General features: G+C 37.8%; 1 protein-coding gene across 12 annotated transcripts in view; it reads right to left on the reverse strand.

Annotated features, from left to right (window-relative positions):
• The window catches only part of DNAH7 (dynein axonemal heavy chain 7), a 114,771-nt gene that overhangs the window by 69,927 nt on the left and 31,042 nt on the right, over nt 1–13,802 (reverse strand). For all 12 annotated transcript variants that reach the window (XR_011097873.1, XM_068686555.1, XM_068686561.1 and 9 more), the window contains 6 exons: nt 6,203–6,396; nt 5,782–5,980; nt 4,048–4,188; nt 1,905–2,117; nt 889–998; nt 207–375 (listed from right to left, as the gene is read on the reverse strand). Coding sequence is in view for 11 of the 12 variants with exons in the window: in XM_068686555.1 (XP_068542656.1) it covers nt 207–375; nt 889–998; nt 1,905–2,117; nt 4,048–4,188; nt 5,782–5,980; nt 6,203–6,396 (1,026 nt within the window). In the remaining variant the exon portion in view is untranslated. The remainder of the gene's footprint in view (nt 1–206; nt 376–888; nt 999–1,904; nt 2,118–4,047; nt 4,189–5,781; nt 5,981–6,202; nt 6,397–13,802) is intronic.

Below are 13,802 nucleotides of genomic sequence, written 5' to 3' on the forward strand. Positions count from 1 at the left end.
TAAATGGCATCTATGTTGCCTATATTAAAGGAAATCACTTCAGGTGTATTCTTATGTAAAGTAAGAGCTATCTGCACAATGCTAACATTAAACAGGGGCCTGGAAGTTGAAAAAAATACATTTAGGTCTTAAGAGCACTTCAAGTGCCAAAGCAAACAAAGGGATTTAATATAACTGAGCATACAACCCTCAAGACTTATCCAAACCTTAAAAAATTTTCCTAATGCAAGGTAATCCAGTCCATCAGAACAATTGAAAACCACACACTGCTTAGCAACAGCCTTTGCTAAATCTTTTGTAGTTTCTGTTTTTCCAGTTCCAGCAGGACCTTCAGGGGCACCTCCAAGATGCAGGTGTAGTGCACCAAATAACGTTCTGAAAATAAAATAATAGAAAAAAAAAATGTACCAATTTTTATGCTATTTTCCTAGCTGCTCCAAATTTTACCAGAAACTCTTAAAAATTATTTTAATGTCTGCATTTTCCTCAGATGGTACAATTTGCCTGCTCTTGGCAGCTGTATTCTACAAATATATAATGACATACCAAGTTTACTTGAAGTTCAAAATAGGACTTACTAAACTTACTAAATAGAACCTTACTAAATTTACTAAATCTTTCACTTACTAAATTTGATCCTCTTGTAATTTATCACCAGTTATAGTATTACAAAAGATTTATTTTATCACAAATTTAAATTAAAATATTCATACAGGACCAATTCTAATCAACGAAAAGAAACATATACTATTCTATTTATGCCTATTAGAATATCAAAAACATAATCCTGGAGTTCTATTCTAGTTCTATCTATTATAGGATTAATTAAAATAGATCAACTAAATATATTCTTACTAATAGAGAACATTTAATAACATGTAGTTTTACCTGTAGCATCTGTCCGTAAGTGGAGTAATAACCAGCCTAGGTGTATTGCCTAGATACTCATATCCATACCTCAGTCCAGCATTGATCATCCTTGTTTGTAGATGTCCTTCCTATGAAACAAGACATTGATTATAGAGGTGAAATAAACAATTACAAAATAAACTAAAATTAAATAAAATACGACAATTCAACATTATTCCTCAAGCTCATGCATTGGCACAGTGTTATTAAAAAAAAACAACTGGCCGACTACTCATTGCTTTGAGACAACTTCAGTGTGACCCAATTAAACAAAAATATTACCTTTTAATAGATACTAAAGCATCAACATGAAAGAGACCATTTTTTCCACTATTTTTTATCTTTAAAAAGTATCGTACCAACCATATTGCAGAGTAAAACTGTCTTGTTTAGCTACTTAGAAAGATAATCAGCTTTCTAAAAAGTGAACAGAAGCAATCATGGCCAATAGCTGTAGTAATGTTCAGTCTGATGACTCAGATATGGCAATACATATACATCTATTTTAATGTCATGTGCACTGTCTTCTGTATTACGGAAAATCTTGTCCTGATGAATACAAATATATTGTATCCTATCAGTATCCAGTATAAACATCATTATTTTTCCAAGAAGGGTAACACACAAATATAATAATACTGACAATAAGTCAGATTAAATGTTTAACTGTCATCTATATAACATTTTTTATTCTGCAGAATCAAAAAAAAAAAAACGGTCTTTGAGTGAACAACTTTTGCCTGTGATCTCCCATGCAAACTCAGCAAATGCACTGAGACCCAGCAGTGATGAAAAACTAATTTTAATTAAAAACTGTTTGTGTTTGGCTATTGGCCATTTTAGTTAGCAATCCATAGAATTATCAGTTAGAGGTACTCTCTCATCAGCAGAAATTCTCGTATTAGTGTAACTATTCTCTGTGTCAGCACACAAGCAGAAATTGAAAAGCTGTGAACAGAAATTACCTTCTAATAGGATTGAGAGGTATCACTTACCTCCCAGTAGTATCTAAGCTGACTTAACCATTCAAAGTCACTCTCATCTTTGACTTTCTTGCTTACTAGAGATGCAAGAACATCCCTAGCATGAACATCAAGCACAACAAGTGCTTCTAATGTCACTCGATTCTGCTTAGACAGCTTTCCTCGCACCAAGGTGACAATGTCCTCAATCTGTCTATTATTCTGTTCCAGAAAATCCTCTAGTTCCTGAGGAAAAAAAAAAAAAATTAAAGTTAAGAGATTGCATGTCCAATCTGAAGTACAACTATTTTTTCTTATATTACTCTTATTTCATTCACTAGTATAGTTGAACTTTTTTTTTGGCTTTGTTTCCTACTTTTACAGTACCATATGTAATACATCAATGATACATATTTGAAAACACAACAATATACATGTTTTTCTTCCTGGAACGCATGAATAAGTCCTTTGCTTTTTATAAGTTTCACATTAAGAAAATTGAACTGAAAAAAATATATTAAAAAAAAACGTTTAAAATTATAGTTTTAAATAAATTCTATAAAATTATATTTTAAATATTTATAAATTATATTTATATCATATGTTTATAAATTATAAAATTATATAAAATATAAATTATAAAATTTTATAAGTTTTATATATATATTTTTTTTAAATATAAAAACGAATTTCACATAAGAAAATGAAGAAAAAAACCACCTCTATGTTCTACAACAGTCAGAAAAAAATAACCTATCTATAATTCAAACAAGTTAACAAGATAATTTATTAAACAGGAAAGACCCAATTAAGGAAATCAATTGTACCAAGATAGTACTTAGAAGCTGTGAAGTGCCTTACTGAACTCATAAAAAGACACTGAAAAACACACTGGAGTTTGACAGTTAGAAATCCATATGTGTTATGCACTAAAGGACAGACTCCTGTATCCACTGGAGGTCCACAGTGAGCTTGAATGTTCTGAATTTTTAGAGAAAAGGTCCCAACACTATTTTGTTAGTGCTCTTCTGCAGGAGCCAAAAATTAAATGCTGTGGTGAGATAGGACAGGTCACACTATGCCTTTATGAAAACGCATGCCACAGGAATCTAGCTACTCCACTACAAGAGCAGCAGGACTAATAGAAGATAGTACCATCTGTAAGAAACTGTCTACATATACTTTAATCCAGATAACTAACACTCAGTGATCTAACTTAAGGAGGCAGAAGCTTAGACTATGTGGAAATGGAGTTTGAGATGCTCTCAGCATTTACTAAACACTACTGTTTTTATCCATCTTAGTACTCTATTTGTTTTAATAAGAAACTTGAGTCTTTGATGTATCTGCAGCAGTTATCCGTTCAAAACATTTAACTAAAAAAAGTTTGAAAGGAGTACGCATGTGCAAAGATATGTGAATAAATATTTAATCTTAATGAGTGACTTTAAATGATATTGGCATCTTGTCCCAGAAAACACTGAAGAACTTCTGCTAGAAAAAAAGATGTTTGTTGCCGTGTGCAGAGTATATTACCTTTGATGTTAACAAGAATGAGGTAGGATGTTATTATTTTTTTTTTTAACCCAGGATAAATCTGCAGATTCATGCAGAGTGCAGTATTTCTGTCCTCTCACGTGGTCACTGATTGTCTGTCACATTTCTTATGCTTTAGTATAAAATAGAGGAATGATAAAGAGAAAGAATTGAAGGTTGTAAGACAGAGTTCTCCCTGTCATAGATTTCTGACATATTGTCAGGAGATGCAAATACCTTTCCACTCCTTCACTAAAGACACGCCCTTTTACCTTGCAGAAAAAAAGATTTTGGGGCTGTAGTCAGAGGGGTAGAATTCTCACTATCGCAGAATTTGAGTAAAAGCTATAGATATGACAAGTTTCCCTGAATGTCCAGGTACAGAAAAAGCTTAATACAGACAGCACATGAGGCTTTGTCTAGACTCAGAATGACAGCTCAAGGATAGAACATCTAATGTCTCAGAATGGCTACATCCAAAAGGAAATATTAATTTCAAAATCTTCAAGAATCACTGTTCGGGCATATCTTTAAAGTAGCCATTCCAAAGATTAACTATTACATTCATCCAAAGAGGTTATGACCAAAGGTCTAATTTATTATATTAATTTGACAAAACTTAAATTTAAAACATTCTTACCTTTTGGCCATTTCTAATAGACATCTCTACCTGCATTGTCCAGAAAGTTTGGGATACACAAAGAACTGTTTGTCCAGGCCACTCTCGTACCCAATGAATACGTAAAGTTTTTGGATAAGCTTCAACTGCATCCCCGATGACCTACATAAGAAAAAAGCACACTATAACCACATATAAAAACAGGTAATGTTCAGCTTTAGAACTAATTTAGGTTAGGTTGCAGTACTGAAAATCAAATAAATCAGCCTCAAATTTGACTCTGTAAAACTGAAATCCTGCAAGCAAAGCTCTTAACAAAGCTTAAAAAAACAACAAAATGTCATAATATGAATTAAATGATCACACAAAGTTTCTGAGAACTAATTTCACAACATATTCTAATATGAATTATGCCACTGGCAACTTAAAATTTTCTAGCTCCATCTACAATGAAACTAGAAAACAAGTACTAATACAATTTAATTAGAACTAACACCAAACAGAAAGGTTTTTTTTTTTTTTTTTTAAATCTATTAAATCTACCAAAAACTCAAAGCTTTTAACTTTACAGTTCATATTATTTAATTTTATATCTAACTTCAAGTATATTTTCTGATAACAGAATGATGAATCTCATTATAGAGCTGCTCAGGAATAATCCCAATGAAACCAAAATTTGAAAAATGTGTTTTTTTTTGTTTTGTTTTGTTTGTGTGTGTGTGTGTGGTTTCTTTCCTGCCATTAACAAAACCCCAGTAAGAATAAAGTTTTATTATCAGCAATAGCATCAATAAATTTACATGTCTCCTCAGAGAGTCAGTGTAAAACTACCTTGATGAAAATCTGTCATTTGCCTTGGTCTTCCAAGCCTTTTTTCTTTTAACAATCTATACACATAATAGGATGAATAACACATGAGAGAAAAATGTGTCTGTATTGACACTAAAACTAAGTAAATGTTATATGTTTCAGATCATTATTAAAGTTCTGTAGTCAAGGGTGAATACAGATACATGGTGTTTAACCATTTCTAATTTCTATAGCTCAGTTTGCCCATGTCTGATATGCATCAAATATGTGGTTATTCACTTTTCAATGTACTGATATGTCATTGCTATAATTAATCTGTTGTACTGTAAAACGGTGTTAGGGAAAGTGCATGCGCTTAATTACCTCTCCTGACACTGAAAAAGACTGCAAAAAATGACAGAGCTAAATATATGATATGATGATGAGATACCGTGAGGACTAGAACAATACAAACTCAACGTAGTTGAGTAATAGTTGATATGTAATCATGGTGATTTTCTACCCTCAGAAAATACTACGCTTAAATTCAACAGACTTATTTGCTTAACTTCAAGCATGTGTTTCCACAGACTTTACCACTCATTCTCCTGTCACAAAGAAAAAATATCATAGAATCATATAGGTTGGAAAAGACCCTTAAGATCATCAAGTTCAACCCTCCATCTAACTACCAAGTCTACCTCTAAACCATGCCTTTAAGTGCTACAGCCACATGTTTCTTAAATACCCCTAGGGATGGCAACTCCTCCACTGCCCTGGGTAGCCCATTCCAATGCCCAACCACCCTTTACATGAAGAAATTCTTTTTGATATCCAATCTAAACCTCCCCTGGCACAATTTCTGAACATTTCCTTGTGTCTTTCTGTCTTTAGCCAGCTACACTCCAATCATCTGACTGCTTTTGCTATGCTTTGGAGAACAAAAATAAAGTTAGGACTTCTTACCTTGTGGATAGAATTTAGCATAGTTGCCTCCAGTTCAACCAGCCATTTTTCAACTTGACCTCTGGCTTCAGATGTTGAGATTGTCTGCGTGAGTTCCACAGTCTCTCCTTCACTACTTTTAATGTGTGTAATATCTAGTACATCAGTAAACTCTACTCTTGCAATTCCTTCAAAACACTTTTTCAGGTGAGGTTGTACCCTAGAAAACAAAAGGAGTAGTATTAGACAGCTTCTGACATTTTTTTCCTTGCCAATCTTACAAAATAAGATATAATTAAAAAAAAAAAAATTGTCTATCATAACATCTAAACAAGTACAAGCTTAATACCATAGCTGTCAGGAAAAAAAATTAAAAAATGGATATAAGCCTCTGTATACACACATCATGAGTCACAAATGCATCTATTGAATATTACAGTACCGGGTAGGATCTTTGGTCTCTGAAAGAATCTCAAGGAGTTCATCATTGGATAAGAAAAAGAATCTGGGAAAAAACAACCGTTTCTTCTCTAGGTATTCATTAAGTCCCTTGAGAATGACTTCCAGAAGTTCATTGCACTTCCTCAGTTTTCCCAACATGTTGTCTATTGTTACTACTGTCAGCACATGTTTGTCCTGGAAAAGAAATTATTTCAGATAAAATGTTAATGCCTTCCCAAGTAATTCACCACACAGCACTTCTGGAAACATCTTGAGCAGAAGTATTTTTTATTTTAAACTCTGCTTTACTCAAACTATTGACAGGGTCACAATTTACTAACCTTCACTGGCTGGCTTGACTGGGAAAGTAGTTACGTTAAGTGTAACAAATTATACTTTAACTTTTTTTTTTTTTTTTTTTTTTTACTATAGCACCTGAATAACACAAAGATATACCACTGGAGTTTCGTGTATTTATACACGTGTAGATGACAAAATACAGATCTTTGCTAGTGCTTTTCAAATTAACCTCTCAATTGAAAAGATCATAAATGCTTAGAAAAGCTACTGATTGAGTTGAAAGTTATCTCAATTAATACAAAAGCAAAAAGAGTTTTTTTTTTTTTGCAAAAGATGTAAATATTGCCAGGCTAAGAAGCCTGAAAGACATGCACTTGTCTGAACATCAAGTTCTAGCAGATAATACACTTTATGACCAATTTATAGCCTAATCAGCAGTATATTTTTTAATCTTTCTTACCAAGTATGGGATTTTGGTAGCAAAATGAGAGAGACATTGCAAAGTAGAAAATTATGCAAATTTATGACCGAGGAAGTCTAACCAAGAAAATGCTTATACTTAGTTCTAGTGTGGGCTTGGGTTCATGTATGACTGAATTTATTCTAATTTGGTTCTAGTTCAGGCCCACACTGGTATATCAGTATAGTATAATATATATAATTATATTATTATATAATTAATAATACTATAATTATATTATAACATAGCATCATATTTAAGGCCTGAAGGAGAGGTACCAGGGTGAGACACCCCAAATGGGGGTGGACTCCCTGCCCTGTTGCAGTCGAGCAGAGGGAGGGGACCTGGGAGTTGAGGAGGAACGGAGACAGGTCCCTGCTCGACCTCGCAAGCAATGCCCCCCCCCCACCGGCCCCACCTTCCCAGGTGCCTTTACATAACAGATTTGAGACCCTGGAGCTTGAGAGACCAGTGGGTGAGGTTGAGGTACAAAGTGTACCTAGGAGGATGCCTAGGGTGATGAAGTTGACTCCACGCCTCAAGACTGCCTCCACCAAGATAGATAGAAGGGTGATAGTTGTAGGTGACTCCCTTCACAGGGGAACAGAGGGCCCTATTTGTTGGCCTGACCCTACCCATAGGGCCAGGGTCAGGGACTTTGCCAGAAAGCTTCCCAACCTGGTTTGCCCGTCTGATTATTATCCTCTTTTGATAATCCAGGCTGGCAGTGATAATATTGAAGAGAGAAGCCTGAAGGCTATCAAACGGGACTTTAGGGGACTGGGGCAATTAGTGGATGGAGTGGGAGTACAGGTAGTGTTTTCATCCATCCCTACAGTAGCAGGGAGAGGTACAGAGAGAACACGGAAAGCCCACCTGATAAACACATGGCTCAGAGGCTGGTGCCAACACAGAAATTTTGTTTTTTTTGACCATGGGGTGCTTTACTTGCCACCCGCTCTGATGGCTGCAGACAGGTCCCACCTATCTCTATGGGGAAAACGGATCCTAGCCCAGGAGCTGGCAGGGCTCATTGAGAGGGATTTAGGTAAGAAGGGGGATGGGGCTGAAATAAGGCTTGTTGGAGGTGTGCCAGGGGGAACAATAGCAAGGCCAGAGGAGAAGGCAATGGCCCAACTGAAGTGCTTCTACACTAATGCACACAGCATGGGCAACAAACAAGAGGATCTGGAAGCCATTGTGCATGAGGCAGGCTATGACTTGGTTGCCATCACAGAAACATGGTGGAACCACTCTCAGAACTAGAGTGCTGCAACATCTGGCTATAGGCTCTTCAGAAGGGACAGGCAGCACAGAAAGGATGGTGGTGTGGCTTTCTATATCAGAGAGTGTTTTGATGTCATGGAACTTGATGCTGGGAATGATAAGGTTGAGCCCCTGTGGGTTAGGATCAGTGGGAAGGCCAACAAGGCCTGGTGGGGGTCTGTTATAGACCACCAAACCAGGATGAGGAGACAGATTAGGAATTCTACAGACAGCTGGCACAAGTTGTGAAATTGTCAGCGCTTGTTCTCATGGGGGACTTCAACTTCCCAGACATATCCTGAAAGCACAACACAGCCCAGAGAAAGCAGTCTAGGAGGTTTCTGGATTGAGTGGAAGATAGCTTCCTGACACAGCTGGTTAGTGAGCCTACCCAGGGAGGTGCCCCGCTAGACCTTCTCTTCACAAACAGAGAAGGACTGGTGGGAGATGTGGTGGTTGGGAGCTGTCTTGAGCAGAATGACCATGAAATGGTAGAGTTCTCTATTCTTGGCAAAATCAGGACAGGGAATCAGTAAAACTGCGTTCTTGGACTGCCGTAGGGCTGACTTTGAGCTGTTCAGGACACTGGTTGGTAGAGTCCCCTGGGAGGTGGTTCTGAAGGGCAGGGGAGTCCAGGAAGGCTGGGCACTTTTAAAGAAGGAAATCCTAATGGCTCAGGAGCGGTCTGTCCCCACGTGCCCAAAGACGAGCCAGCGTGAAAGAAGACTGGCCTGGTTCAACAGAGAGTTGTGGCTTGAGCTTAGGAGAAAAAAGGGGGTTTATAACCTTTGGAAAAGAGGGCAGGCCACTCAGGAGGACTATAAGGATGTTGCAAGGCTGTGCAGGGACAAAATTAGAAAGGCCAAAACTCATCTGGAGCTCAAACTGGCTACTGCCATTAAAGAAAATAAAAATGTTTTTATAAAAACATCAACACAAAATGGAGGACTAAGGAGAATCTCCATCCCTTACTGGATGCAGGGGGAAACTTAGTTACAAGAGATGAGGAAAAGGCTGAGCTGCTTAATGCCTTCTTTGCCTCAGTCTTTAGCGGCAAGAGCAGTTGTTCTCTGGATACCTAGTACCCTGAGCTGGTGACAGGAAGGGGATGGGGAGTAGAACGTGGCCCTCACTATCCACAAGGAAATGGTTGGCGACCTGCTACAGCACTTGGATGTACGCAAGTCAATGTAAGAACTGGCAGAACAGCTGGCCAAGCCACTATCCATCATTTATCAGCAGTCCTGGCTATCAAGGGAGGTCCCAGTCGACTGACAGCTAGCAAACGTGACACCCATGGGCCGGAGGGTAGACCTGGGGAACTACAGGCCTGTCAGTTTGACCTCAATGCCAGGGAAGCTCATGGAGCAGATTATCTTGAGTGTCATCATGCAGCACTTGCAGGGCAAGCAGGTGATTGGGCCCAGTCCGCATGGGTTTATGAGAGGCTTGACGAACCTGATCTCCTTCTATGACAAAGTGACACACTGGGTGGATGAGGGAAATGCTGTGGATGTGGTCTACCTTGACTTCAGTAAGGCTTTTGACACCATTCCCCACAGCATTCTCCTCAAGAAACTGCCTGCTCATGGCTTGGACTGGAGTATGCTTTGTTGGGTTAGAAACTGGCTGGGTAGCTGGGCCCAAAGAGTTGTGGTGAATGGAGTCAAATCCAGCTAGAGGCCAGTCACTAGTGGCATCCCCCAGGGCTCGGTACTGGGGCCAGTCCTCTTTACTATCTTTGACGATGAGGGCATTGAGTGCACCCTTAGTAAGTTTGCAGATGACACCAAGTTACGTGTGTGTGTCAATCTGCTCGAGGGCAGAAAGGCTCTGCAGGAGGATCTGGATAGGCTGGACCCATGGGCTGAGGCCAACCACATGAAGTTCAACAAGGCCAAGTGCTGGGTCCTGCACCTGGGGCGCAGTAACCCCAAGCAGAGCTACAGGCTGGGAGATGAGTGGTTGGAAAGCTGCCAGGCAGAGAAGGACCTGGGAGTATTGGTTGATAGGCAGCTGAATATGAGCCAGCAGCGTGCTCAGGTGGCCAAGAAGGCCAACAGCATCCTGGCTTGCATAAGAAACAGTGTGGCCAGCAGGGCTAGGGAAGTGATTGTCCCCCTGTACTTGGCTCTGGTGAGGCCACACCTCGAGTACTGTGCTCAGTTTTAGGCCCCTCACTAGAAGAAGGACATGGAGGTGCTCAAGAGAGTCCAGAGAAGGGCAGTGAAGCTGGTGAGGGGTCTGGGGAACAAGTCTTTCAAGGAGCGGCTGAGGGAGCTGGGGTTGTTCAGCCTGGAGAAGAGGAGGCTCAGGGGCGACCTTATCACACTCTACGTGTACCTTAAAGGAGGCTGTAGAGAGGTGGGGCTTGGTCTATGCTTCCTCGTGCCTGGCGACAGGATGAGAGGGAATAGGCTAAAGTTGCACCAGGGGAGTTTTAGGTTGGATATTAGAAAGAACTTCTTTACCGAGAGGTTTGTTAGGGATTGGAATGGGCTGCCCAGGGAAGTGGTGGAGTCACCATCCCTAGAGATCTTTAAAAGACGTTTAGATGTAGAGCTTAGCAATATGGTTTAGTGGAGGACTGGTTAGTGTTAGGTCAGAGGTCAGACTAGGTTGGAAGAGACCTGCAAGATCACCTAGACAATTCTGTGATTCACTGACTTGCTAACTATGAATTGATTCTAACTCGCTCATGGTACAATACATGATAGGGTTTGCAGAACAACACAGTATCACTGGGCAGAAACTTGGTGACTCATGTTGCAATGGACAGATGAAGAGAGACAAGCTATACTGTTGTGCAAGGCTCAAAAGGTATCCATGACAAATAAATCCCTCTTAGGGTGACAATGCAGATTTGGCCTAGTAACCTGACTGCTGTTCAGCTTCAGTTTGGAGAATTCAAAAATAAATTCCAAGTTTGGTTTCAGTTCAAAACCGTTTTTAAATGATTTGCAATCTGCATTCAGCTTTGGTTCAACTCCTTGCTCATAATACACATATACTTCTAAATTACTAAATAAATAAATAAACATAATTTTATGTTTATCTAATTAATCTTCATGGAGGTGTACCTTTGTAACACAATCAGTGTTCTTTTGTACATAAAATACATTTACCTTCTGTTACTTGCCTCTTGCAACATACTAAACCAGAACAAACTAAATAAGTACTTACTCTTTTCATCTATACATAGATAATTAAGCTGTCAGCACACAAATACAATTAGTCATTTGTTTTATAAAACACTTTGTAATTCATAAGCAGCACATAACTATATGTTGCCAACAGAAAGAGGTTTTGTTCCCTTTCTTAGCATGTTTATAATCAGCAAATTGTAAAAGCACAACTGATTGAGCTAATCAAAGCCATTTTACCAGTGTTATAAATGGATTCTTCCTGCTTGGTTATCATTTCCTATGAGAAAAAGATAAGTAGGGAGGGAAAAAAATAAAAAATAAAAATAATAATAATAAAATAAATAAATAAATAAATAAATAAATAAATATATATATAAACATAGATTTCCAGTTTATGGATCTGCTAAGACACAGAGGGAAAAAAACTAATGTTGTAACTCTCATTCAATACATCAGTATCAGTTGTTGAACAAATTTGAGGAAAAAGAGGAAAAACCTGTATGAGGAAAACAGTATAAATTAAGTGTATGAAAACAGTTTGGATAGCCTGCTAAAAGACCATCGCTATCTCCAGTTTCTAAACAGGAGATAATTTTTAAGATATCACAGGTTGCAGCCTTGAAATTTTTTTCTTGGAATTTTTTTTCCTTTCTTTCTCAAAAAAATAGAAATGCTTCCATATTCTAGGGTAGGTTTGATGTTTTTGTTTTATTTTACTTTATGACAAATGAAAAATAAGTCACTAAATAATTTAGTCCTTATGAATATGTTTTACTTAAATTAGGTATTTAAAATGAATGAATAATATATGATTATTCAAATTGGTGATGAAAAGCTAAGCAAATAAAAGGAGCGTTCCTTTCACAGCAATTTTATAATACAATGGCATATAAATGTAAAAAAATCATGAACAGTCTCAAGTTACCATTATGCTTTAAGAAAGACCATTCATATTGACTGGAGAAGAGTTTTCTTTTAAGCTCTAAGGAAACATTGCATTTGTGGAAACAGAGTGCCATCTTCTGGAAAATAAGGCCAAGTTGCTTAGTGCAAATAAACTTAGATTGTTAGACGATTATTCTGGCATTTACGCTTTCCTGTACATGCAAAAGCTGATTCTGTTTTCTGCCAGATATGATACATTACATTCAAAAAATAATTCAAATTTGATTAGAACTGAATATCTAAATTATAAGATTTTCTTAAGATAGATCATTCATCAGATACAATGTTTAGAAATATAATAAATACAATTCTGAAATTCTTGCCCTTTTTTATTTTTACTTGGTTCTTAACCCAGAGTGAATAGTTCTGATTTCACAATAGCTTGATGGGATAAATTTCTGATTTTTCTTCTAAATCAGAAGAGGGAAAAGGAGAGAAAGACCATGAGGGATGGGGTTGGGGAGAGAAAGAATGCATGTGAGAAACAGAAGAGAAGGTGAGGAGAGGAAGGCAGAGAGGGGGAAAAGAGAGAGAGAGACAAGAGGGTGGAGGAGACAGACACAAAGGCAAGAGGGAGAAAGACAGGCAGGGAGAGAGAGAACACGAACAAGATCAGAGAGAAGAGAGAGAAAAAGGCAGGGAGGAAGGATACAAAAGGCATACAGACTGAAAAATAACTAAGTGATAGAGGAGAACTGCCAGGAAATAAAACAAATGGTTCCTTTATATATTATATTATGAATTCTTACACCAAAAACACATCTGCAATCTGAAAAAACTTCAGACCAAAATCTTTTTGAGTGACTGCTTCAGCATTTCTCCTAATAATATAAAGGATCTCTGAAGGTTCTGCAAAAGTGTGAGAGTTAAAAATGTAATTTTTCAGTTTTTCCTTCAAACAATAAGCTTATGCCCTGCCCTGGGCCTCAAACCAGCAGAACTCAGAGATCTTTTCAAGTTTGTTGAATTGTTTAGTAAGCCCAGTTAAAAATAAAAATGCACCATCCTAATAGAAATGTCCATATTCAGGAGCTTAGATTGGATGTAGAATCATGCCTCTTCCAGTTCTTGCCTCTTTCCTTCCTAGTACCACCTCTTTGCTAGATGCTATTGCCCTCTTAGCAAAGTCAGCAGAAGAAATCATACAAGTATTCTTCATCCAGATAGCCTGGCAAATGCAGCCAATCTAACCTGGCCCTAGGCTAGGTTTCTAACAGAGAGCATTCATGCAATCTCAATTGATCCTAGTAAACGTGATAACTTCCAGAAAGGATCAAATAACACACAGATTGGCAAGACCAGAATATTTTGAATTGGCAGACAAGCGTAGTGATTATGTCCAACAACTGCCTTATGTATTTATTCTTAACAGATCATACTAGCATTTTTGAAGGAAGTTGAACATTGTTGGTTTAAAGTTACAGAGATGTCTCTACCATTTTATATGCAAACAACGTTGTTTCAAAAGAACTGCTAGTGTAAAA

The sequence above is a fragment of the Anas acuta genome, chromosome 6 (assembly GCF_963932015.1).
Source record: "Anas acuta chromosome 6, bAnaAcu1.1, whole genome shotgun sequence".
In the NCBI taxonomy this organism is placed as follows: domain Eukaryota; kingdom Metazoa; phylum Chordata; class Aves; order Anseriformes; family Anatidae; genus Anas; species Anas acuta.